The 21146-nt window shown below is 63.0% G+C and overlaps 2 protein-coding genes across 3 annotated transcripts; one reads left to right on the top strand and one right to left on the bottom strand.

Moving 5' to 3' along the window:
* Positions 1-703: 703 nt before the first annotated feature.
* Positions 704-4535, top strand: CBX2 (chromobox 2). The gene is made up of 5 exons (XM_065648057.1): positions 704-775; positions 854-897; positions 1407-1472; positions 2673-2742; positions 3186-4535. The coding sequence occupies exons 1-5, from the start codon at positions 704-706 to the stop codon at positions 4533-4535; spliced, it is 1602 nt and encodes a 533-aa protein (XP_065504129.1).
* Positions 4536-9701: 5166 nt separating this feature from the next.
* CBX8 (chromobox 8) lies at positions 9702-13993 on the bottom strand. Of its 2 annotated transcripts, none has more exons than XM_065648063.1 (5): positions 13897-13993; positions 13423-13466; positions 13166-13231; positions 13001-13067; positions 9702-12816 (listed from the first exon to the last, which is right to left on the bottom strand). In XM_065648063.1, exons 1-5 carry the CDS (start codon positions 13963-13965, stop codon positions 11977-11979), a joined length of 1086 nt encoding a protein of 361 aa, XP_065504135.1. In that variant the 5' UTR covers positions 13966-13993; the 3' UTR covers positions 9702-11976. The 2 variants fall into 2 exon arrangements, with proteins under 2 accessions (XP_065504135.1, XP_065504134.1); XM_065648062.1 differs by having other exon boundaries at positions 13001-13091.
* Positions 13994-21146: the final 7153 nt, after the last annotated feature.

Consider the following 21146-nt stretch of genomic DNA (forward strand, 5'->3'; position numbering starts at 1 on the left):
TGCAGCGCGGCCGGTGCCGCGCCCGGGCCGCTACCGGGGCTCGGCGGCGGGGAACGGATCGCGGGCCGGGCTGCACCTGGCTCCGAGCCGCCACCGCGAGGTGGTTATTAACGCAACCACCACCCTCCGAGGAAATACGCTTTATTCCATTTTAATCTACTGTTTCAGAACCAAACCCGTCCCGCTCCCATCTGCTCCGGCCCAGCAGGGACCGGCGGGGGCTGCGGCCCCGGCCCCAGGCTGCGCCCCCGCGGCTGCTTTGTCCCCCGGGAGGGACCTCGGCTGTCCGAGCAGGGGACAGCGAAGCCCGTGTCGGTGCAGGCAACGAGTCCCCCCGCGCTGCCCGGGCCGCCCCGCGCCCAGGGGAACAAAGCACCGGGCCGGGCCGTCCCCATTGTCCCCGCTCCGGCCGGGCAGCGGCCGCCCCCCGCGCGGGCAGGAAGGGGAGGGGTCGCGCACAGACAATGCCTCCCCCCACCCCCCCGCCGGCACGCCCCGCCCTCCGCTCCCCATTGGCCAGCGGGGAATTTGGGGAGTCCCCCCCTCCTCCCGCCAGCCCCCCCCCCCCGCCTCCCGCCGGGGGCGCGCACGCCGCATTGTGCCGGGGGGCGCGCAGGGATGGGGGGGCGGGGGCGCGCGCGGCCGGCGGCGGGGGCGCGCCCGGGGGCTCCCCTTGTGTGTGCGTGTGCGCGGGGCCGGGGCCATGGAGGAGCTGAGCAGCGTGGGAGAGCAGGTCTTCGCCGCCGAGTGCATCCTCAGCAAGCGGCTCCGCAAGGTGGGACCCGCCGCCCCCCGCCGCGCCCCCCCCGCCGCGCCCCGCCGCTAACGCGCCTCTCCCCGTCTCTCTCCGCAGGGCAAGCTGGAGTACCTGGTCAAGTGGCGAGGCTGGTCCTCCAAGTGAGCGGGGCCGCGCGGTGCGGGGCGGTGCGGAGCGGTGCGGGGCGCGGGGCGGTGCGGGGCGCGGGGATACCGCCTGGCCGGCCGCTTTTGTTCGGGTCGCGCCGCTCCTTTTGTTTACAAATAAGCGCGGCCGCGGCCCGGCCCTCCCCGCCGCCGCGTGGGGCTCCGCTCCAGCCCCACCGGCCGGGCCGGCACCCCCGGAGCTCCCCGCGATGAGGAGGCGCCGGCCCCGCGCCCCCCGCTGGAACCGGAGCTCCCCCGGATGTGCGGGGCTCCCCTCGCCCCGCGGCGGCGTGGCCGCCCCCCCGCGATCTGCATCCCCAGCCCCTTGTCCCCTGCTCGCCCCCGGTGAGGGCACGACCTGGTCTCCGCGGCACCGGGTGCTCGGGCCGGAGGACAGGAAGGTCCCGTTTGTCCTCGGATGAACTCCCCGGTGCCGGGCCGGTAACGGGGCGGCGGGAGCGCCAGCCCCCCTGCTCTCGCCCAGTCCGTGTCTTCTGTTGCAGGCATAACAGCTGGGAGCCCGAGGAGAACATCCTTGATCCAAGACTCCTCCTCGCTTTCCAAAAGAAGTGAGCAAACTATAAATATTTCTAAGCAAACGATAAAGTCAATTAACTTCTAATTGGCTGCGCGTGCGGTGGAAGTTGTGGAAATAACAGGCTGAAGCCCACCGTGCCTTTTGTGGCACAGCCCTTTTGTTCATCTCCTGACATTACAGCTCGTGTCCACCTAGGACGACTCTCCCCGGGTTGGGTAAACACGAAGAATTTATGGCCCCGGTGCACAATCTGGTTTTGCGCTGGCTGTACAATGGGAACACGGCAGCGCCTGGCGCATACCTTTGGCTCTTGCTCCCCACTAAGCCGTTGGGGCCTGAGCTGTGCTTGGGGGTCACTGCACGCCCAGGTGGGGAGAGGGCAGAAACAGTGGCCCGGGAAGGCATCGAATTGTACTTCTGGAGGGCACAGCTATGAGAACGTGAGGAGGTAACGGGTCAGAGAAGATGGTGTCCTGTGTCAGGGCCGCGTCTGCTGCTTGGAGCTGAGCTGAGAACAGCAATTGTTCTGCAGCTATTATACACCAGGGATCATGCATGGAGGTAAAAAAGTAGCCAGCTGGCTAGGGTAAGCACAGCACTGCCAAATATTTTGGCTCCATATTAATGAAAATAATTAAAGTTTAGGGTAGGATTTAATTGTAACTCATTTCTGGATCTGTTCTTTCAAGAATGGAATCTGGTGCTTAGTGCAGACAGCACGGTGTTTAATTAGCCATATGTATTGCAGCTTAACACTATCCTTTTTAAACGGAGAATTACAAAAATAGTATAGTGACCTGAAAACATTCCCTGTACAGTCACCTCAGGCTTTGTGTGGCTGCCAGCCTGGGCCACCACGTTTAGACCAGGAGGTGCAGGACAGATGAAATGAGCCCAGCGAAGGAGAGAACTTGCAGAGTTTCCAGGGAGTGCATTTGCTTTTCCTCCGCACGGAGGCTGCACTGCTGCTCTGTGAGCACGGGGAAGCTCGGCTCTGCAAGCGTCTAAGGCAGGCAAGGCTTAGCAGAGATGGGGCAGATCTGTTTGCCTGATCGTGTTGTACCAGAAAAACTGCAAATCTCACCATGAATTGGAAGAGCCACTGACTTGGGATGAGTAACACTCTGAGGTCCATCACTGACCGCTGGAAGCTTCTTGCTGTGGGGATGTTAGCGTAGCAAACAGGGATGCTCTCCTGTCACTGCCCGTGACTTAATCGTTGTTTTCTCAGGGAACACGAAAAAGAAGCGCAGAATCGGAAGAGGGGGAAGCGACCCAGGGGCAGGCCCAGGAAACACGTGGTGAGTCCTGGCGGAGGTGGAAATCCACGGCCACGATGGAGCTGAAGGGGCTCGGGCTTTGGAAGGCACCAGTGCAGGGTGTGGTGGATGCTCGGGCTCCGGCAGGTGCTGAGGACACGGCGATGCCCGCAGACCCCACGTGAGGGGCCCTGAAGGCTGCGGTGATGGGTGGATGGATGAGGAGGACGTCTCTTCAACACTGTGGTGGTGTGGAAGGAGACTGAAGAGTTTATTGGCAGCAGGGTCCTGCCTGGTATTTAAGCCTGGTTGGTTTTGTGCTGTACGCTCCCTCACTCGTTTTCTGGCAGATCAGCACATGCAGGAGAGAGCGTGTGTGTGTCTGAGGCACCTGGCCGGGCAACACGGAAGGGTTTGCAGTGCCCATAACTGTTCTTTGGTAATTTGTGTTAACTCTTTCCCTGTCACTCTCCATTGCTTCGCAGGAACCAGAGATGCCCACGAAAACTAAGTCAAGTAGCTCCTCTTCCTCCACATCCTCCTCTTCCTCCTCCTCTGATGACGAGGATGAGAGTGACCTGGACGCTAAGAGAGGTCCCCGCAGCAGAGAGACTCACCCGGTACCACAGAAGAAAGCTCAGATCCTGGTAGCAAAGCCCGAAATGAAAGACACTTCCAGGAAGAAGCGTGGGCGGAAACCTCTTCCCCCGGAGCAGAAAGCGGCTCGAAGGACCGTGAACCTGACAAAGGTGCTGAAAACGTCTCGGAAGGAGGCGGGCGGCAGCACCAAGCTGCAGGGGAAGCTGCAGCCCCAGCACAGCACCCAGGGCTCGGGCATGGCCGTGCTGAAGGACCCACCAGGTGCCTTGGCTGGGCTCAGCTCGGGGGGTTCGTCTGCAGAAAACCTGCCCAACATGATGAAGAGCGGCTCTGCGAGCCCGACCCGCGCCATCAGCTGGCAGAGCTCCATCGTGCACTACATGAACAGGATGTCCCAAAGCCAGAACTCGGCAGAGACCTCACCCCTGGGCAGGCTGGCACTGAAGTCCCAGGCAGCCAGTAAGAGCGGCTTAGGGCTGGACTTAAAAATGAGGAACCAGAAAGGATTTGGGGAGCTTGGGCCGAGCATGCAGGGACCCAAAACTGCCAAGGCTCCCAGCAGTGGTGCTGGAGGGGACCAGAAATCGGGGTTTGCTGCAGGAGGCCAAATGCTGCACAATGGCAGCAAGATGCCGGTGAGCTCGTCCGGAGCCGGCAGCCAGCCGGCCTCCAGCCAGGAGCTGAACCTCCAAGCTCTAAACCTGCAAAGCGTCAAAAATGGGCCGAGCGCGGCTGGTGGGAGCAGCCTCCCTCGCCACCTTTGCAGCACCCTGTCCAAAGGCTCCGGCAGCGGCACAGCAGCAAGCATTGGTGCCGCCGGCACAAAGGGCGGCGCAGCGGGTGCCGGGCTGAACGCTGCCAGCGCTGGCGTGCTCTTGGGGGGGGATGGCGGCAAGAGCGAGAAGCAGGCGCACCGGGCAGGCGACAGGGACTTGGCCAAAAGCAGCACGGCCGGTACACAGGAGGGGCACGGGGCTGCGGAGAACCGCAAGCCCGCCGCGCTTTCTGAAGTGAGCACAGGCGAAGAGAGCAGCTCGGATTCGGACCAGGATTCGGCATCCTTGCCTGGTGTGGGTCAGAACATGTCCGTCTCTATCCAGACCAGCCAGGACTGGAAACCCACCCGCAGCCTGATCGAACATGTCTTTGTCACCGATGTCACCGCTAACCTGATCACAGTGACGGTCAAGGAGTCTCCCACCAGCGTCGGGTTTTTCAACCTGCGGCAATACTGAGCCCAGAAGTGTGAGAGGAGGGAAAGGGTCCTTCAGCCTCTCCCTCAGCTTTGCCCAGCTCTTCCATCAGGTGTTTCTTTCTAAAAGTGAATGCATGAGACCTGCTGGGACTTGTGTCCAGAAAGGCTTGAGAAAGACGTGGTGAAACCTGCTCCGAACTGCCAGCGGGTTGATGGATCCATCCCAGCTTCTCTCCATCCTCCCCTGGAGCAGTGCCCCGCGCAGAGGTGGCTGCTGCCGTTCTCGGGGAGCAGGGGCATCGCTGCTGCTGGGGGTGACGGGCTGGCAAGTTTTGAGCCAGGCTTCGCTGTACACGGATTTCTTTGCTTTACAGCTTGAAATGGCAGATCACAAAGTCTGTGGCTCTCCGGCAGCAGGGAGAGGGTGTGGAGCTGCGATGAGCCAGGCTGATATCCGGGAGAGGAAAAGGACATCCTTTTCTTCCCTCTGGGCTCCCTGCAAATCTGTCTGAGCCACAGATTTGCTGTAGGGAATTGCAAATCAATCCAAATGAGGCAGCTGCTGCTCCCAGCCCATGGCAGCTGCTGGGGGGCACCTGTAACAGGGTTTTTTCAGGGTACATTCAGCCCAGCCACCCCCCTGGGCAAGGTCAGTTCCAATGATGATGAAATCCATGACGTTTCTGTTGTGGTTTCCAGCTGATAGGGAAATATTGTTTACATTTTTTGTTAAGGAAAAAATCCTTTTTTTTGAGGGAGGGTAATAATACCAGTTTAGGGAAGACTGAATCCTGGATGCCACTGACGAGACGGGCATCAAAGGTGCCTCTTTCAAAGCAAAGGGCGACTGGCCGTGGGCATCGCCTTGCTGCCCAGGATGAGTCCTGCCGGGCCCAGGTACCTCACGCCGCTGTTCCCTGCAGAGCCCGCGGCAGCCGCTCACCTTCATCCTGCCGCCCTGTGCCAGCAGCCAGTGGGTTCATCTTGTCTTGTGATTGCAACCAATAATGGCTTTTTGACGGAGGTCTTTTTCCCTGCTAGGGGTTACTCTTACAAGCCAAAGTGAGCAGCAGTAGTATTCAAGGTCATGTTGGTTCCGTGAATGCTGAACTCTGCTCCTGGAGCAGGTAGGAAGCTGCAGCCTGCGAGGCCTCAGTGCACAGTCAGGAGGTGCCCAAGGGCTGTCCCGCCAGCGGCTCCGCGGTGGCTGCTCGCTCTGTGCGTGGATGGTGCTGCGTCGGGGTCACCCTCGCCAGGTGACTGACCTGGCACCAGGATGGGAATCTCACTTTGCCACAGGCAAGGGCACTCGCAGCATCATCACACAAAGGAATGTGGAGATAAATTGACCAAACTCGGGGTACAGGTACTTCTGACCCCCCGATGCATCAGCCCACTGCAGTCGCATTTGCTGCTGTGGGCTGGCAGCAGTGCGGTTCTCAGGGGAAATAAAAAGCCAGCGCTGGCTGCACATGCTGCCCGGTTCTTCAAGGGATGGATGGTGGTTCCAGGAGTGGCGGCTGCAGCCTCTGCCAGGGCAGGCTCCTGTGCTCCCTTACCTTTTGTATTTAATCCCCAGCCATCCTGTTGGTCGTGGCTTTGCATTTGTCATTTACGGAGCTGAGCACAGCACCCTGCATGGGCCGACAGCGTACCGGTGGGCAGGCAGAGGTGTATCACCGCAGGAAGTGCACAGGCTCCAGCTGTGCCCCAGTGCAGCAGGGCAGCCTTGAATGTCACCTTGTCACAGCATTGGCAGCCTGGGGCAGGGGCTTTGCAGAGATCAGGCGCAGCCCCGGCCAACACACTGGGCATCGTTCTACCTGAGGATCAGAGGGAGCCCTGGCCATGGAGGAGGTTCCCAAGGACAGAGATTCCATTGAGCTCCACGATGCCAAAATGTCACCATCTGTGCTGTTTGCCTTCTAGTTTTAGCTTTGCCAAATGAGCCACTGTTGCTTTGAACAGTTCAAGGAAACGTTATCCTGTGTCAGCAGAATAGTCTCTTCTGGGTGTGCTTGTGCTGGCGATATAAGTGTTTCGGGAGAAGAACTGAGGAATCTGGGAGCACAGGGGTAATGCTCTCCCCCACACACCAAATGTTTGCTGCTTGGCCTTTGCAAATCCAAACTGAACGACAATGTGCCTTTCGGACCGTCCTTATCTCAGCCTCGTCTGTGACACTGGTCCCACGACAGGTTTGTGCCTATGCGAAGCAGGTTGGTCACAGGGTCCTGGGGACAGCTGTGACACTGATGGGGAGAGGTGCCCTGGTCCCCAGCGGGATGCCCAGCTGTCAGACGGAGCCCAGCCGCAGCGCTGAGGCCAGCAGAGGGATGCTCACTGAGAGGCAGCCATCCGGCAGGGATGCTCTTGCTCAGAGTGACAGGATGTGGATGCTGGTGTCCCTGTCAGGGAAAAAAGCACCTGAGGATGCTCCAAGGAGGAGTTAGACATCAAGCGTCCACAGAGGGTGCAGGAGATGAGCTGCAGCAGCAGGTGCTGTGTTCCACAACGGTGGGCGCTGTGCTGGCTGCACACTGGCTCCAAGATAGCTGCTCCCTCCAGAGCCCCCATCAAAGCTCAGATGCATTTCCCCATGTGGGGACTCGCTCTTGCATCCCAGCTGGGTGAACAATCACAGGGCCCGGGCTTGTACCCCAGGGAACACGGATCCTGACAGCAAGAGCCTTCCCTCCATCACCCGCCTTGCCAGGCGCGTCCCCTCCCGCCAGCAGCAGGACTCTGCTATCACTGCTTGCTATTGTGCCTTTTGCTCACCAGCTGGTTCAATTCCAAAGGTCTAAGGATGATGAAAACGATAATCCAGAAGTTTTTCTGACATTCCTCTCCTCCTGCACTCCTTCCCCAGCCTCTTCCCGACCTCATGTTTCAGGATCTCGGCTCTCCCGGCAGCGCTGGGGTATCTGAGCGAATGGTTCCTGTTGGAGTTTGCCTCTCAAAGGCACATAATGTGAGTGATTTACTGTAATCTTTAGTGAACAGGGGTTGAAAGCCGCTGCAGATCCTGTTTACCAGTCAGTACCATTAGTATTCAAGGTCTATCTTTTTCCTTTTCTTTTTTTTTTCTTTTTTTAAGTTTGCTGCTATGGGTTGGGGTGTTCAGCCATGTGTCAAACAGCCAATTAAAGGTTTGTCACTTGTCATTTTCTAAGGGGTTTCCGATGTGGAAAGTCCTGCAGTATTTGTATATTGAATGGATATTTTCTCCAGGCATAATCTGGTTAAGCATACTTGTTGTTTTCCATTGGACTGGAAGAGATGGCCAATTCAGCCATCTTCGCTAGAAACTTAGTCTATTTTTATATATATATTTTGTACCAAAAAAATGAGTTCGTGGAGGGATGGGGATGGTTCAGGGGGTTCAAATCATTTTGAGTTTCTCATCCGGGTATGAAGGGCTCCAGAGCCAGAAAGAAGGTTTTTACTGAAAGAAATTGAGGGATGGGTGAAAACAAACAATTGTTCTGGTAACTTGTGCCAGTCACTGGTCTGATTTGTATGTTTTAATTAAAGAGAGAGCCAAATCATTCCTGTACTACACTTATAATTGCTTTAAGCTACAGCTGTTTGTTTGCTTTTCTTTCCAGAGAACAAAAGTTGGAGATGTTATTACCCTGGGAAAGTGTAAGGGCTTTGTTGAGCAGGACAGGCACCCAGCCCACCAGGGCCGCAGGGCCACCGCTCCCCTGAGCCTCCGTCACCCCCCAGCACCTCACTCGCGTTTTGTGCGCTGCGTTTCCTAGTGCTTCTGGACACTAACGCTAGTGTAGACCCACCACCCCTAGGCTGCTCTTAATTTATTTGCAGGAAAACACTAGGACATGGTTACATCAGACAGGGTTTTTCTATAACTTTTCCCCACTGTTCTTTTTTAGCATATCAATAAATATTTTTTTAAAGTTTTCAGCTTGGTGTGGTCACTGCTCTGGGAGCACTCCCCCCCACCATGGGCACCGCCTGGGCCTGCACCCCCCGGGTGCTACCACTGCCTTGCGAAACCGCATCCCCCGCAGCAGGACCCCCACAACGGGGCTGGCGGAGGCTGGGGGGAACCGGAGCCGAGCAACCGCCACCCCCCGAGGGTCCGGGCACGACGCAGCCCCCTCCCGGCCCCAGCCCCCGGCTCCTACCGGGCGCGGTCCGGCGGCCTCCGCTGCGGCGGGAGCTGCGCCTGCTCGGGGGGGCCCAGGTGTCTCCGCTCAGCCCCGCCCCAGCCCGGGGACCCGCCCGGCCGCCCCCACCTGCGGGACCGGGACCCGCCCGGGGGCCGCGCTCGGGCCGGGCCGGCCGGGGGTGGGCGCTGCGCGGCCAGCGGCGGGGCCGGGGCCAAGCGGCCCCCGAGGCTCGGCCGTCGGGGCTGCCCTCGGGAGGGGGGCAGAGAGCCGGGGGGGGCGCGGAGCCGCCCCGGCACAGGACGGTCGGCTCCTGCGGGCCGCGTCCAGGGGCTCCGCCAGCCGGTTCCCCTCCGCCCCGCCGTCCCCACTCCCTCCCTCCGCGCCCGCCCCGCCGGGGGCCCCGCCGCGGCCCCTGTGAAAGGGCCCCCCCGCAGGGCCGGGGGAAAAAGGCGCCATTGTGCGGCCCTTTCTCCCGCTCCTCCTTGACACTCATTTTCCGCGCCCAGCCGCTGACAGCTCCCATAATGCGGAGGTCCGCGCCTTTCACCCGGCAGAGCCGAGAAATGAGGTTAATGAGGACACAGCTTAAAGAAAAAAACACCCAAACCAACACCCCCCCCGCCCCCGCCGCTCTCCTCCGCCTGCGCGGCCGGGCCAGATTTGAATACAAAACCCGGACTCGCCGGGCAGGGGCGGCTGCTCCTCCCCGGACCCCGGCCCGCACCCCCGCCGCGCTGCCCGCCCCGTCGGAAGGGCGGAACGGCGGCCCCGGGGCTGTTCCTCGGAGTGGAGCCACATGCTGTGCCCGCTGCCACCCTGTCCGGGCACCGCGGGACCCCCGGGGGGCGGCCCGGACTCCCCCCGCCCCGTCGGGTGTCGGCTCCAGCCCGCCTGCCCGTGTGGGGGGAATGCGAGGCCACCCGCCCCGTCGGGATCCCATCGCCCACACCGCGATGCTCCCGGGCACCCCCTGGCCTCACGTCCCCCTCATCCCAGGGCCACAAGGGAAGACAGACACGATTCTATTTACAAAGTATATATTTAAACTCACATAAAAAGCAGGTCTCATATGGACATTCACGGCTGGCAGAAGACACGTAGTTAAGCTTCACTTCTGAGACTGAGACTTAGCCAAATCGATTTTGTACAAGTCTTAGATTTAAATAATTCACGCACACAGACCCACGCACGCACACTCAGTATATACGTCACTATGTACATACACACATATAAACCCACATGTATGTTTTGCTCCATATACATGTGTGTCAGGACGCACACACAGGGCTGGAATGAAGCACACACGATCCCGACTGTGTCTGGCAGGACAGAGCGTGGCCCCGCACTTTTCCACAACGGGAGCATTTTCCAGCCTCGGCACAGCGGCATCGGGAGGACGGGCTGCTCGGTCCCATCATCGTCCCTCTGACAACACACAGCCCATGTCAGCTGCCCCTGGGCACCAGCACCAAAACCAGGACATTGGTACTTCATACAAACCAAGTTAAAAATCTCAGTTTTACAAAATATGCTGGGAAAAAAAAAGAAAAAGCAAAACCAACCAAACACACACACACAAAAATCCAGAACTCACAGTCATGGCTCCCTTTGTACAGCCCACAGAGCATCCTCCTGCTGGGCCAGCTGACAAAGGGCCCAGGAGAAGGATGGGGAAGGGACCGAGCAAGGTGGAGCTGCAGCCAGGCCCAACAGCCCCATGTGCTTTCATCCCCAAATTGTCAGGAGCTCAGCCGGGGAGGAGGGACAAGGGTGACCTGGCCCAGCCTTGGGATGCTGCCAGACAGATTTGTGCTTTCCAACCCACAGCGATGCTCAGAGCAACATGCCAGGACAGGGACACCTGCTCCAGCCCAGCCAAAATCAGCCCCTGGGGGAAGGTCCCACTGCACACCCAGGACAGGCTGCGATCGAGCTGGGGGGGCTGCAGCCAGGAAACTGCTGCACGTTGTCCTGAGCCATGAACCCCACGGCCATGGCCTGCCCCAGCCCAGGGGAACAGCAGCAGGGTCCTCCCACCCCAGGGGAAACAACACAGGCAAATAAACCACAAAAAGCCACCTGAGTCAGCAAGGCTGCTCGCACATGGGAATATTTTGCCTTTTGGCTATTGTTTAACTAGCATAAGAAAACGGAAATATTTATTATCTCTGAATGCATAAAGGTGGCTCTGGGATTTGTCAGAGATGTGGATATGACAAAATACTTTATCTGGAGTCTTCTAACAGTCTGAAGGGAACTGTGTTTGGGGAAAAAAAAAATTAATAATTCACTTTCTATAGTGCTATAAAGCATCCAAATATGGGCAGTGACATGCTACCCTCCCAAACCTCTCTGGCATTTCAGGAATGTAAACAGAGGGGGGGTTGTTATGATTTTTTTTTTTTTTGTTAAGTGGGTGGGGGGAACAGAATCAAGCTACCAGACAAAATGAAAACAGATTCTCAGCTCAGTCCCATCTCCCACAACTGCTACGACAACTCTATTAAAGTGCATTTCAGTATCACCCCTCTCAGGAATCTTACACACACAAACCTCCTCTTCCTTCACAAGAAAAGGTAATTCAAGTTAATACTCCACTAGAACGGTTTTAGCCTTTTTATGGATTTCTGCTTTTCCCCACTCTGACTCTTTAACAACATCATATTTTTTGTTAGACTGGAAACACCCCATCCCCAACAATACTGTAAATTCAAGTGCTCACTTTAACTGTCAAGGGCAACAGTTCTGGATACAGCACACTTGATTGTACAAGCAACACCTTATATCACAATCAAGAAATCAGGGCACAGTGCCCTCCGAGGGAGCAACACTTCCCCCTCCACCATCCATAGCATCATAAGAAAAATAATAGTTTAAAAAAAACCCAGACCATAATTAGCTGTGAACATTGTTCGTTATGTACACCGGCTCCTGCAACAGATGCATGAACTCTGTTAGTTCTCAGTTTTATTGTCCTTTCCAAGAGCAACTGAGCAGTCACTGTTGTCTCCATTTAAATAAAACAACTCAGAGTTGAAATATATATAGATATATATATAAGCATTTTTTCTTAAATAACATATTTACATCTAATAGAAAATATAACTCTAGAGATAATCTTTCCAACGAAATGTAAGACATGGAAAACAACAACCAAAAAAAAACCACAAAAAAAACCCAACAAAAAAAAAGAATGAGTTAATGAATTTGTGACAGTTTCTAAATCCTTTCCAGGAAAAAAAAAAAAAAAAAAAGAAAAAAAGAAAAAAAAAAAGGGGGGGGCCCCACCAAGCTTTTGTCTGGATGTGACTGAAGAAAATCCCAGCACCATCTCTGACAAACTCATCGCTTCTCTTTAAAGAATCCTTGGTCCGTGCTGCTCTCCTTGATGGTGACGGTCAAAAAGTTAGAGGTCACATCAGTTACCACCACCTTCTCCAGGTTGTTGAGGGAGGGGCTCCAGGACTCCTCCTCGGGGTCCCCCAGGATCCTGGACACGGGGATCCTGGCGATGAGGGACGGCCGCCCCGCCTGGCCCCCCACGCCGTCGCGGTACAGGCCGCCCACGGCGCCCGGGCTCACCGCGCCGTGCAGGAGCTTGGGCCCGCCGGGGTCCAGCCCCCCCTGCCCCTTGGGGTCCAGAAAGTCCGCCCGGTGCTTGGCCAGCCGGGGGGGGTACGTCTCGGCGGCTCCCAGCTTGGCACCCACCTCGGCCCGGTTGGGGCTGGGCAGCGCGCTGGGGAGGTCGGGGTCCTGCCGCCTGGCCAGCTGGATGACGCTGTGTCCCGAGCCAAACTTGGCCGCCCCCGCTGCCGCCTCCTCCATCTTCCTGGCCTTCAGGTAGTCCCCCACCTTGTCCCCCGGGTCCCCCAGTTTCCTCTTGGAGGCATCCAGAGTCTCCGCCAGGTCCTTGTAAAGCTCCTTCCTGGGCTTTGGGCCTCTCTTTTTGGGGGTGTCGCCGGGTTTCTCCTCCACGCGGATCACCCGGTCGCGGATGCTGTCTGCCTTGGGGGTGCTGGTGCTGGAGCTGCCCTGGGGAGCCAGGGCTATGTTTCTCAGTCCTTCCCTAGCCCGGGACGTGGAGCCCAGCTCCTGGGGGGACCGGCCAGGATACGGCACCCGGATGCCCCTGGAAGAGTCACTGCGGAATTCATAGGTTTTGGCTTTTGCTTTTGCCTGGGCCTGCAAAGAAGATAAATCAACCAGTGACTTTATTATCCTGCCATCCAGCTGCATAATTACAACTTACAAGACAAGAGACTGCCTTTGCGAGGAGCATCCTCCACGGGCACAGAGCGGGGACCCGCTCTCCCGCGGCTCGCAGCCCGGGCCGGCACCGGTGTGCACAGGGCACCAGCTTCCTTACCTTCAGCAGGAAGGTTTTGGGCTTGGGGCCTCGCTTTTTGGGCCCATAAAGCTCCATTTCTCGCTCCCTAGAGGTGTTAAAAAAACCAAAGCTTCAATTCAGCATAGCTACAAGACAGCAACATATTTACAAGCAAAACAGCTACCGCTAGCAAAGGCCTTGTACCTTTCCTCAAAGGCTGCGAGCAGCCGGGCATCCAGGATGTTTTCCTCGGGTTCCCAAGTGCTGTACCTGGGGGGGGCACAGAGAGAGGGAATGGCATGAGGACCCAGAAAGAGAAAAAAAATAAATAAAATTAAAAATACGGGGCATAAAGGAAAGGACTCAAGTTTCCTTTCCACTACAATGGAGTGCAGGGCTGCAGCGAGCCACCTCCTCCCAGCTCCCGGCTGCAGAACCCTACGGACAAACGGCCGACTTACTTCTGAGACCAGCCCTTCCATTTTACGAGATATTCCATGCGCCCCTGCAGATGCAAAGAGAAAAATAAATATGCATGGAGGGAAGCCGCGTTAAACGCCCGCAACAAAGATACACCCGCAATTCCACGCGTGCAAACACGCGCCCGCGGCGTGTATCAAAAACACGCAGGGGGGAGGGAGAGGGAGCGCGGGGGGGAGGGGGCGGAGGGAAGCAACAAAAAAAATAATAATGATTCTTTTAGAAAACCGCAGGGGGTGCGCAGCCCGGCGGGCGGGCAGGCAGAGCGGAGCACGCCCGCCCCGCCGGCGGGGAGCGCCCAGGCATGCGGCGGGGAGAAAGAGCCGCCCCCAGCGGGCGCCCGGCCGCAGCCGGGCCGGGGCCGGCGGGGCCGCCGCAGCGGCGGCGGGGCCGGGAAGCGGGGGGAGGGCGCGGGGCCGGGGAGGGGGCGCGGGGCCGGCGCGGGGGGCACCTACTTTGCGGATGCGGCGCTTGAGCAGGGCCTCGGCCGCGAAGACGCGCTCCCCGACGGCCGAGAGCTCCATGTTTACGGGGCCGCTCGCAGCACACAGGCAGCCGCCAGCGCAGCCCAGACCATAATACTCCGCCCGCTGACGTCAGCGCCGCGGCCCCCCCGCCGCCCCCCCGCACTTGTTGCTGGCGGAGCCGGGTGGAATATTCCGCCCGCGCCGCATTGGCTCGCGCCGCCGCCCCGCCCCGCGACGTGCGCAGCGTCCCGATGAGCGCGGGGCGGGGCCGCGCGGGGCGGGAGGAGGGGCCGCCAGGCCACGCCCGGCCACGCCCTCCAGGCCACGCCCCGCTCCGAGGCGCGGGGGGGGCGGCCCCGGCGAAGCGGGGGCGGGGGGCGGCGGGGGCTACACGGGGGGGAGCGGAGCACAAAGGCGCCCCGGGAGCGCGGGGAGGCGCTGCCGCCGCCGCCACCTCCCGCAGCCCCGGGGACGGGGCGGGCCGGGTCCCCGCCAGCACCTGGACGGGGCGGACCGGGCCGGCTCTGTGGCCCGGCCCGGCTGCGGGTGCTCGGACAAAGGGACCGCTGTCAGAGGCGGGAGCGCTCACGCACAAACCGTCCCGACCACCGTGGGTCACCACCGCCGCGGCTGTGACGACCGTCAACGGAGAGACGCGGTCTCGCAGCGCCGCTGCTCCTGCGAGAGTGCGAATCTTTCCCGGCGGCGCGGGCAGTACCGCACACCGGAGCTCAGCACCTCCGGTTTCACCGCGCCGGCAGCCTCCGGCTCTGCTCGCCGCGGGGCGGAGGGGTGGCCCCACGCGAGATGTGTTCCCTCCTCATGTTACCTGTCAGCAAAGCGGCGGGGGTGCGCGGGTGGCACTGAGGGGCTGCCAGCCGGTACCGGGACCCCCCGGGCCTCTTCCCTGCTTCTGCCGCTCGCCCCGTCGCACGGCGTCTCGCCCGGGAGCCGTCGCCTTCTCCTGCAGCGATTCCGTCCCCAAGGCGGCCACAGGAGACCGACACACGCGCGTCGGGGCGACAGGTCCAGCCCCGAGGGCCCAGAGGTCCCAAGTGACGGGTTCCTCGCCCGCAGCCGAATGAGGTCCCAAGCCGCCTCCCCAGCCCGTCGTGGGGGGCTCCGAAGGGGCCCGGCAGCGCTTCAGCACGTCCCGCGGACTGAGGTGGTTCCCGAGCCCGGGGGCAGCGGAACCGCCTGGGGCTGCCCCGCAAGTGGGACCCGCAGCACCACGGCCCGGTGCTGAGTGGGCGTGTGAGGCCTCGTCCCGCGTGGACGAGGCCAGGCGAGGCTTCTCGTGGAGCTTACGCCCCCCCCGCCCCGCCTCCCACTCTCGTCTGCTAAGGAGTTCGAAGCCGAGGGGGAGCTGGCCTCGGCCGCCTCCGCGCTCACGCGCGAGAGACCCCACGGGCCACTCGCGGGGTGCGTGGGTCTGCTCCTCGCCGGCAGAGCCCTCCGTCCCGTCGCCGCTGGCCGAGGAGAAACTGCGCTCACGGGAGGAGGTGGAAGGTTTCCACTCCGCGCCTCCCGTGGGCTCCCTGCCCCACGTCTCCAGCCCCGCGGGTTTTGCTCGGTGTGGAGAGCGGCGCGGGTGCAGAGGGTCCGGATTGGGGGAGCGCACTCTCCGCGCTCTCCCGGTCTCAGGAGAGCGGTGTCCCAGGGAGTTTTTCGTTAATGTCGAATTAATCGTTGTTAATTAAGGCAGGTCGCGGGGCGGCTGCTGAATTGGCGTGGACGTGGCCGCTCGGATCCCGCTCCAGGGAAGGTGTCGCGCAGAAAAGAGACCCGAGCGGATGGGACGCAACGCCCGGCCGGGGAGGCGAGAACCAGTGGTGGCGGATCGTCCTCCCGGGCCCGGCGATGCCGCCGCCCCCGCCTCGCTCTGCTGCTCGGGACTCCCGGGGTAGCGTCCGCAGAGGCGCAGCGGGGCCGAGAGGGGCCCACGTGGCCACGGGGGTGCTGCAACCCGGGGAATGAGGTGTTTGCCCCACACCTTCGCTGCCGGTGTCGCCGGTGCGAGTGGAAAGCATGGGTTCGCTACCGTACCTCCCCACCGATGCTGCACGGAAGCCCTGAAGGGCCGTGGAGCTCTCGGCTGAGCAGCCGCTTCTGTCCCGTCGCCTGCGCGGAGCTACACGTCCCCGCGGAGCGCCACGGCCACGCGTGGGGGCGGAGAGGGGAGAGGCGGCAGCTGTAGCTGCCTCCCGAGCGGCCGTCAGAGCAGGGAATCGGTCCGCCGTGACCCACGAGGGACCCGCGTGGGGCTGGGTTCCCCGTTGCGGTGCGGGGGGGGCAGGGAGAAGGAGAGACGCAAACGAGAACGGCGCGGGGAAAGCAGCGGGGAGTAACCACCGCTGCGTGGAGGTCCAGCCGGAGCCCCCGGGCCGTGGGCGAACCAGGGCCGGGACTGTGGCGGGTCGTGGGGGTCTTGGCCCGGAAGGAGAGGCGGGACTCAGCCGCCCCGGCGCCGCGGAACGAGACAGCGGCGGGCGGGTCCGTTCCCGGCTCTCCCGGGCAACTCCTCTCGCTGCCGGAGGGGGCCCGGGACCCCCTCGCCCGGAGCCGGCGGCGCTGCGGGAGCCCCTCCCGCCCGGCCGAGCCACCGGGAACAGGAGCAGAGCACGAACACGGGCCATCCCCCACGCTCCCCAGGTCAACGGCAGAAGCTGCCTGGCCGCCCCACGGGCTCTCGGCCGGAGGGAGCCGCTCGCCCCTGTGTACCCTCCGCCCCCGCCGGCCCCGGCCGGCCCCGGCTCTGCCCCGGAGTCCCGGGGCTCAGCGCTGACTCGGGGACGGCTCCGGCCCGGCGCAGGCGTGTGCCGCCGCGGCAAGCGCCGTTTCAGCCCATTTGACACCAAATCCGACCCTCGGTCGCGGGATCTCCGCTACCCCAGCCCGGACTCGTGTGATGAGCTCCTCCGGGCTCAGGCGGCCGCCGCGGAGCAGAGTGTCCGGCTCCCCCCTCGTTTCTCGCTGGGCGGGGGCTTCCACCGCTGCGAGCTTTGCAACGAAACCGGGGAGCTACTGCCCTTCCCGGGGCCGCGCGTGGGAGCGGCGGGGCGAGCGCGCGTATCCGAGCGCGGCTGAGCCGGGGGCGGCGGCGGGGCGGGGGACAGCTGGCTCCAACCCAACCGCCGGTACAGCGGGTCCCCGCGCCGCAGCCGGGCTCTTCTCCACAGCTTCCCGTGCGCTCCGATGACGGTTCTGCTCTGCCCCACGGATACACGCGCCCGGGACGGCTAGAATCCAGCCCAGCTCCCGGTCCTGCTCGTTTCCCCGAGCGGCAGAAGATGCCGGTGCCGGTCGGAGACGAGTCTATGCCACGGTCGCTTTCCCCCATGTACCCTTCTCCTGGGCGACCCGAGCATGGCCCCAATGCTGCGGCTGTGGGAGGAAAGCGGGGACAGACCAAGCCGGCCCCTCGGCAGAGTCCCAGCGTCTGTGAATCCCTGAGCGGACTCTGCGGCCGGGACGGAATTTGTGTCCCGGGAACGTTGTCCTGCAGCCCGGCCGGGCCGTGGGTATCGCCGGGCAGGGCAGAGCGCGCCCTGGAGCCCCCTTCCACGCGAGCATGTACACCCCGCACCCCCCCCAGGCGACCAGCCCCGCGTTCCCGCCCCGCCGCCCGGTTCTGCTTCGGGCTTCTCCCGGCTCGGTCCCGGTCCCGAGCCGGGCGGGAAAACAATTCCCTCCACCGGCAGCTGAACGGATCCCGGACGAGCCTAGGGGTAAATTCACGCCCCCAGAACCGGTGCCGGGCTGTCACGGCGGGACGGGCGCGGACCCGGGGACCCCACGGCACTGACGGCCCCCGCCAGCCCCCACTTCTGCCCCGGGCTGGGGGCAGCGCGGCCGCCGGCACGCTGCCTTTTCGTTTCCGAGCAGCTCGGGGCGAAGCCGAGAGCCAACGACCGGCCCCGAGCTGCGGCACCTGCACCCCACTCGGAAATGGGCGGCCGAGGCAGGACCGCCCCACACGGGACTGAGGGCGTGGCCAGAGACGAGGCCATAAATGGAGCTGCGGTCACACGTGGGCTTGCTGCACGCGGGACCGCCTGGTCCGCGTTTCCCACCTCTCTCCCCCGGGACACGGCGCTGCCGTGCGCACTAACCCTCGGCATCCCCCGGTGCCGCCGAGGTTGCTGCCCGGAGCGCGGAGATACTCTGTCCGGAGGGAAGATCTCAAGGGGTGCCCGGACTGCCGCTCTTTCTCACTCCCACCAGCCCAAGAATCCTCATGCGATAAAGTTTTCATGTCGACGTGTTTGACATCGAAGCCTTCCTCCTCGTCTTCCTCCAGCTCTGGCCAAAGCCCGCCCCGTCCAGCTGCCCGGTGCTGCTGTCGCTCTCCCGGGGCTCGGGATGGGGCAGCCGTGACAGGGCTCGGTCCCCTGCGGGACACGCTCCGCGGAGCCTCCGCGTCTGGAGATCCCCCCTGGGCTGCGCTGGCCAGACCACACGGAAAACCCTGGCTCGGGCCGAGGCAGTGGGATCCTGGGCAGGGCCGCTTCCCCGCGCCCCGATGGTCGTTATCCCTCGGTTGCCAGGGCATGGGCAGCCAGCGAGAGCAACGCTCTGGGCCGGTGCAGCCACCGCTGCGGCTGGTCCGGGGCCGGACCCACCACGGTCCCGGGATCGAGCCGAGCATCCTCCGCGGGGCAGCCGGGCCCGGGCCGGGGGTGCTGAAGGACAGGGGACTGAACCCCGTCTGCCGCCCTCCGGCCCGGCCTGGCTACCGGGGGCGGGTGTGGGGAGTGGCGGGCGCGGCCCGGGCTCGTCCTCGGGGTGTCGTACGGCAACGCGACGCTTCCCGGCGCGGCCCCGCCGGCCCGATTAATTCCAGGTGCTTTCCATAGGTGGCACCGTCCTACTGGAAATGGCAGCTGCGGCCGCCGCGCAGCCTGCAGTGCTCCCACCGCCCCCGGGAAGCCCCCCCGCACCATGGGCTTCAGGAGGGCGAAGCGCCCGCAGGAGGTCCCGGGGCGGTGCGGAGGATATCCCCTCCACGGTCCCCTCGGAGGCGAGCAGACGCCGTCCTGCCCCGGACCACACGCCCGCGATCTGTCCGAGAGTCTCCCGCGTCGACACTACGAGTGGGAGCTGCCCCACGCGTGTTCCCACAGCCACTGTTACAGCCTCTCCAGCAGCGCACGGGGCGGAGGGCGTGCGCTGGGCACACACCTTGCTCCGGCAAGGCTGAGCGGCGGAGTCCCCACCCGCCTCCCACTGCCGGGAGCGCCGCGGGGAGCCCTGAGCGCCCACGCCAAAGCGCCCACTCCCCGTTTTCCAGGCGTGCCGACATTCAGCGAGAGCCGCTCGTCGCCTCCGGCCCCGGGGCCGCCCATCCGCAGCCACGCAGCTCCGCGGGTCGCACCGAAATCCCCGCGCGAGGAAAGGGCTGCTCCCGGGGACGAGGCGGGGGGGTCGCCGCTTTATCGCTCCGCTCCAGGCTGCGAGCACTCTGCACAAAAGACCTTTTGTTTCCAGGGTTTCTGAATTTGCCGATTATTTGTAGGAACATAAACACGAGATGTTTGCAGAGCGGGGAAAAGGAGGAACCGACCCAAGAGCTGCGTCGGGCGCGGAAACCTGGATGTTTTTGGGAGACTCTCCCTGTCTAACCAACGCGGGTCCGTCCCGGGCACGCTGCTGCCCACGTCGGTGCCGCGATGCTCTGCCCGCAAGGATGGCAGAAGGATGAACCTGCTCCCTCACGGCTCCGGCTGCAGAGGCCACGGAAGCGCCACGAGTGGACAGAGACCACCCGACGGCCCCGCCGGGGCGGGACGGACCGCGCTGCCCGGCCCAGCGGCACTGGTGGCGGCAGTCCCCGCCGGGAAAGATTTCAGCGGGCATGTGACAAATGACATGACCAGGGGTGAGACGAGAAGGGCCTGGCCCGGCCATTCCCCCGTCCTCGCCTCTGCCCTGCTGCTGGTCCTGCCCGGCTCTGCCCGGCCCCGCCCGCCCCCGCGCGGCCCGCCACTCCGCTTTTAACAAAAGCAATTAGAGGTGAAACGCGCTCCATTTGCATTCCACCTAATAACCGGCGGCGGCTTCCCCCGGGCGGGGGCGGCATCTGCGGCGGGCCCGCCCCGGCCGCCCGCCCCGCCCCGCCCCGCCCACCGCCCTGGCCCCGCCCACTCCGCACAAGGTAGATGCTCTATTTAGGTTCATGCCCTTATATGGCGATGAGCGCGGCGCCCCGCGGACGGCGCGCACCATATAAGGAAGCGGTACCAGAGCCCGGGGTGAGCTGGTGAGCGCTCATTGGCCCGGCGGTATCGCAGCAACCGGCTCTCACGAGTGGAACGGCCCCGCGGCCGCCGGGGACGGAGCCGACACCTCCGCTCCCACGGGTGACCCCTGACGGGACCTCCCTCCGTGTTCCCCCCCGCCGGGACCCCTCGGCCCCCCCGAGCCCCGGCGCCACCTCGCTGTCCGTTCCTGCCCGGGGGTCCCGGCCCGCCCGCCTCGCCGCACGCTGCGGGAGGAGGGGGCGCAGAGCCGTCTTCCGTGGGTACCGACGGCACGCAGAAGCTCAGGGCGCTCGCGAAATGCGGGGCGGGACCACCGGTCCCTGCCCTGTCCCGGTGGCTGCAACGTGGGTCGGGCAGGAGATCTTGCCCGTTCCACCCGCGGCAGAGCGCCCGGCGCGGCAAAGCGGCTTCCCATGTCCATCCGCCATGGTGCGGACCGGCAGGGACAGCCCGCCCCAGCCCCCGGGCCGCTCTCCCGTGAGGGGAGGGTCACCCCAGCTCGGCTCTCGCACTCCCGTTTTTGGGACGCCCTCTCAACCGCGAAAACCACCGGCGGGGAGCGAACCGCTAGCTACGCGAGGGAGAGGCATCACAGGCGCCAGCCGCGCACCCACGCGTGCCCGCTCCGGCCCCGCGGACAGGCGCCGGGGGGCGGCCGCCGTAGCGAGCGGGGGGCTGCGACACGGCGCAGGGCAGCGGAGTCGAGTTTTCGTTGCGGTTTCGCCGCGGAGCCCGTGCTGTGCCCGAGCCGCGTCCCCCCGCCCACGGTCCCGCCTCGGTTTATTTTATTTATTTATATTTGATTTTACACTGAACACAAAACCGGGCATTGCGGGAACGGGTGCGTGGAGCGGGGCACCTCTGGCAAGGCGGCTCCCGGGGGGGACGGGACAGCCCCTCCGCCGTGCGGTTCCCGGGCTCGGAGCCGCTCTGCCCTCTGCCTCGGCGGGGACCGGGCGGGGGCTGCCGGCACGTGCC

This window comes from Caloenas nicobarica, chromosome 18, assembly GCF_036013445.1.
Source record: "Caloenas nicobarica isolate bCalNic1 chromosome 18, bCalNic1.hap1, whole genome shotgun sequence".
Lineage (NCBI taxonomy): Eukaryota > Metazoa > Chordata > Aves > Columbiformes > Columbidae > Caloenas > Caloenas nicobarica.

Bases quoted from the DNA above. Each gene is read 5' to 3' on its own strand.
- CBX2 (XM_065648057.1), top strand. From the start codon at position 704: ATGGAGGAGCTGAGCAGCGTGGGAGAGCAGGTCTTCGCCGCCGAGTGC. The intron at 898-1,406 runs GTGAGCGGGGCC...CTTCTGTTGCAG, and splicing joins TGGCGAGGCTGGTCCTCCAA to GCATAACAGCTGGGAGCCCG. The intron at 2,743-3,185 runs GTGAGTCCTGGC...ATTGCTTCGCAG, and splicing joins GCAGGCCCAGGAAACACGTG to GAACCAGAGATGCCCACGAA.
- CBX8 (XM_065648062.1), bottom strand. From the start codon at position 13,965: ATGGAGCTCTCGGCCGTCGGGGAGCGCGTCTTCGCGGCCGAGGCCCTG. The intron at 13,467-13,896 runs GTAGGTGCCCCC...TTGCATCTGCAG, and splicing joins TCAAGCGCCGCATCCGCAAA to GGGCGCATGGAATATCTCGT. The intron at 13,092-13,165 runs GTACAAGGCCTT...GCTGAATTGAAG, and splicing joins CTCGCAGCCTTTGAGGAAAG to CTTTGGTTTTTTTAACACCT.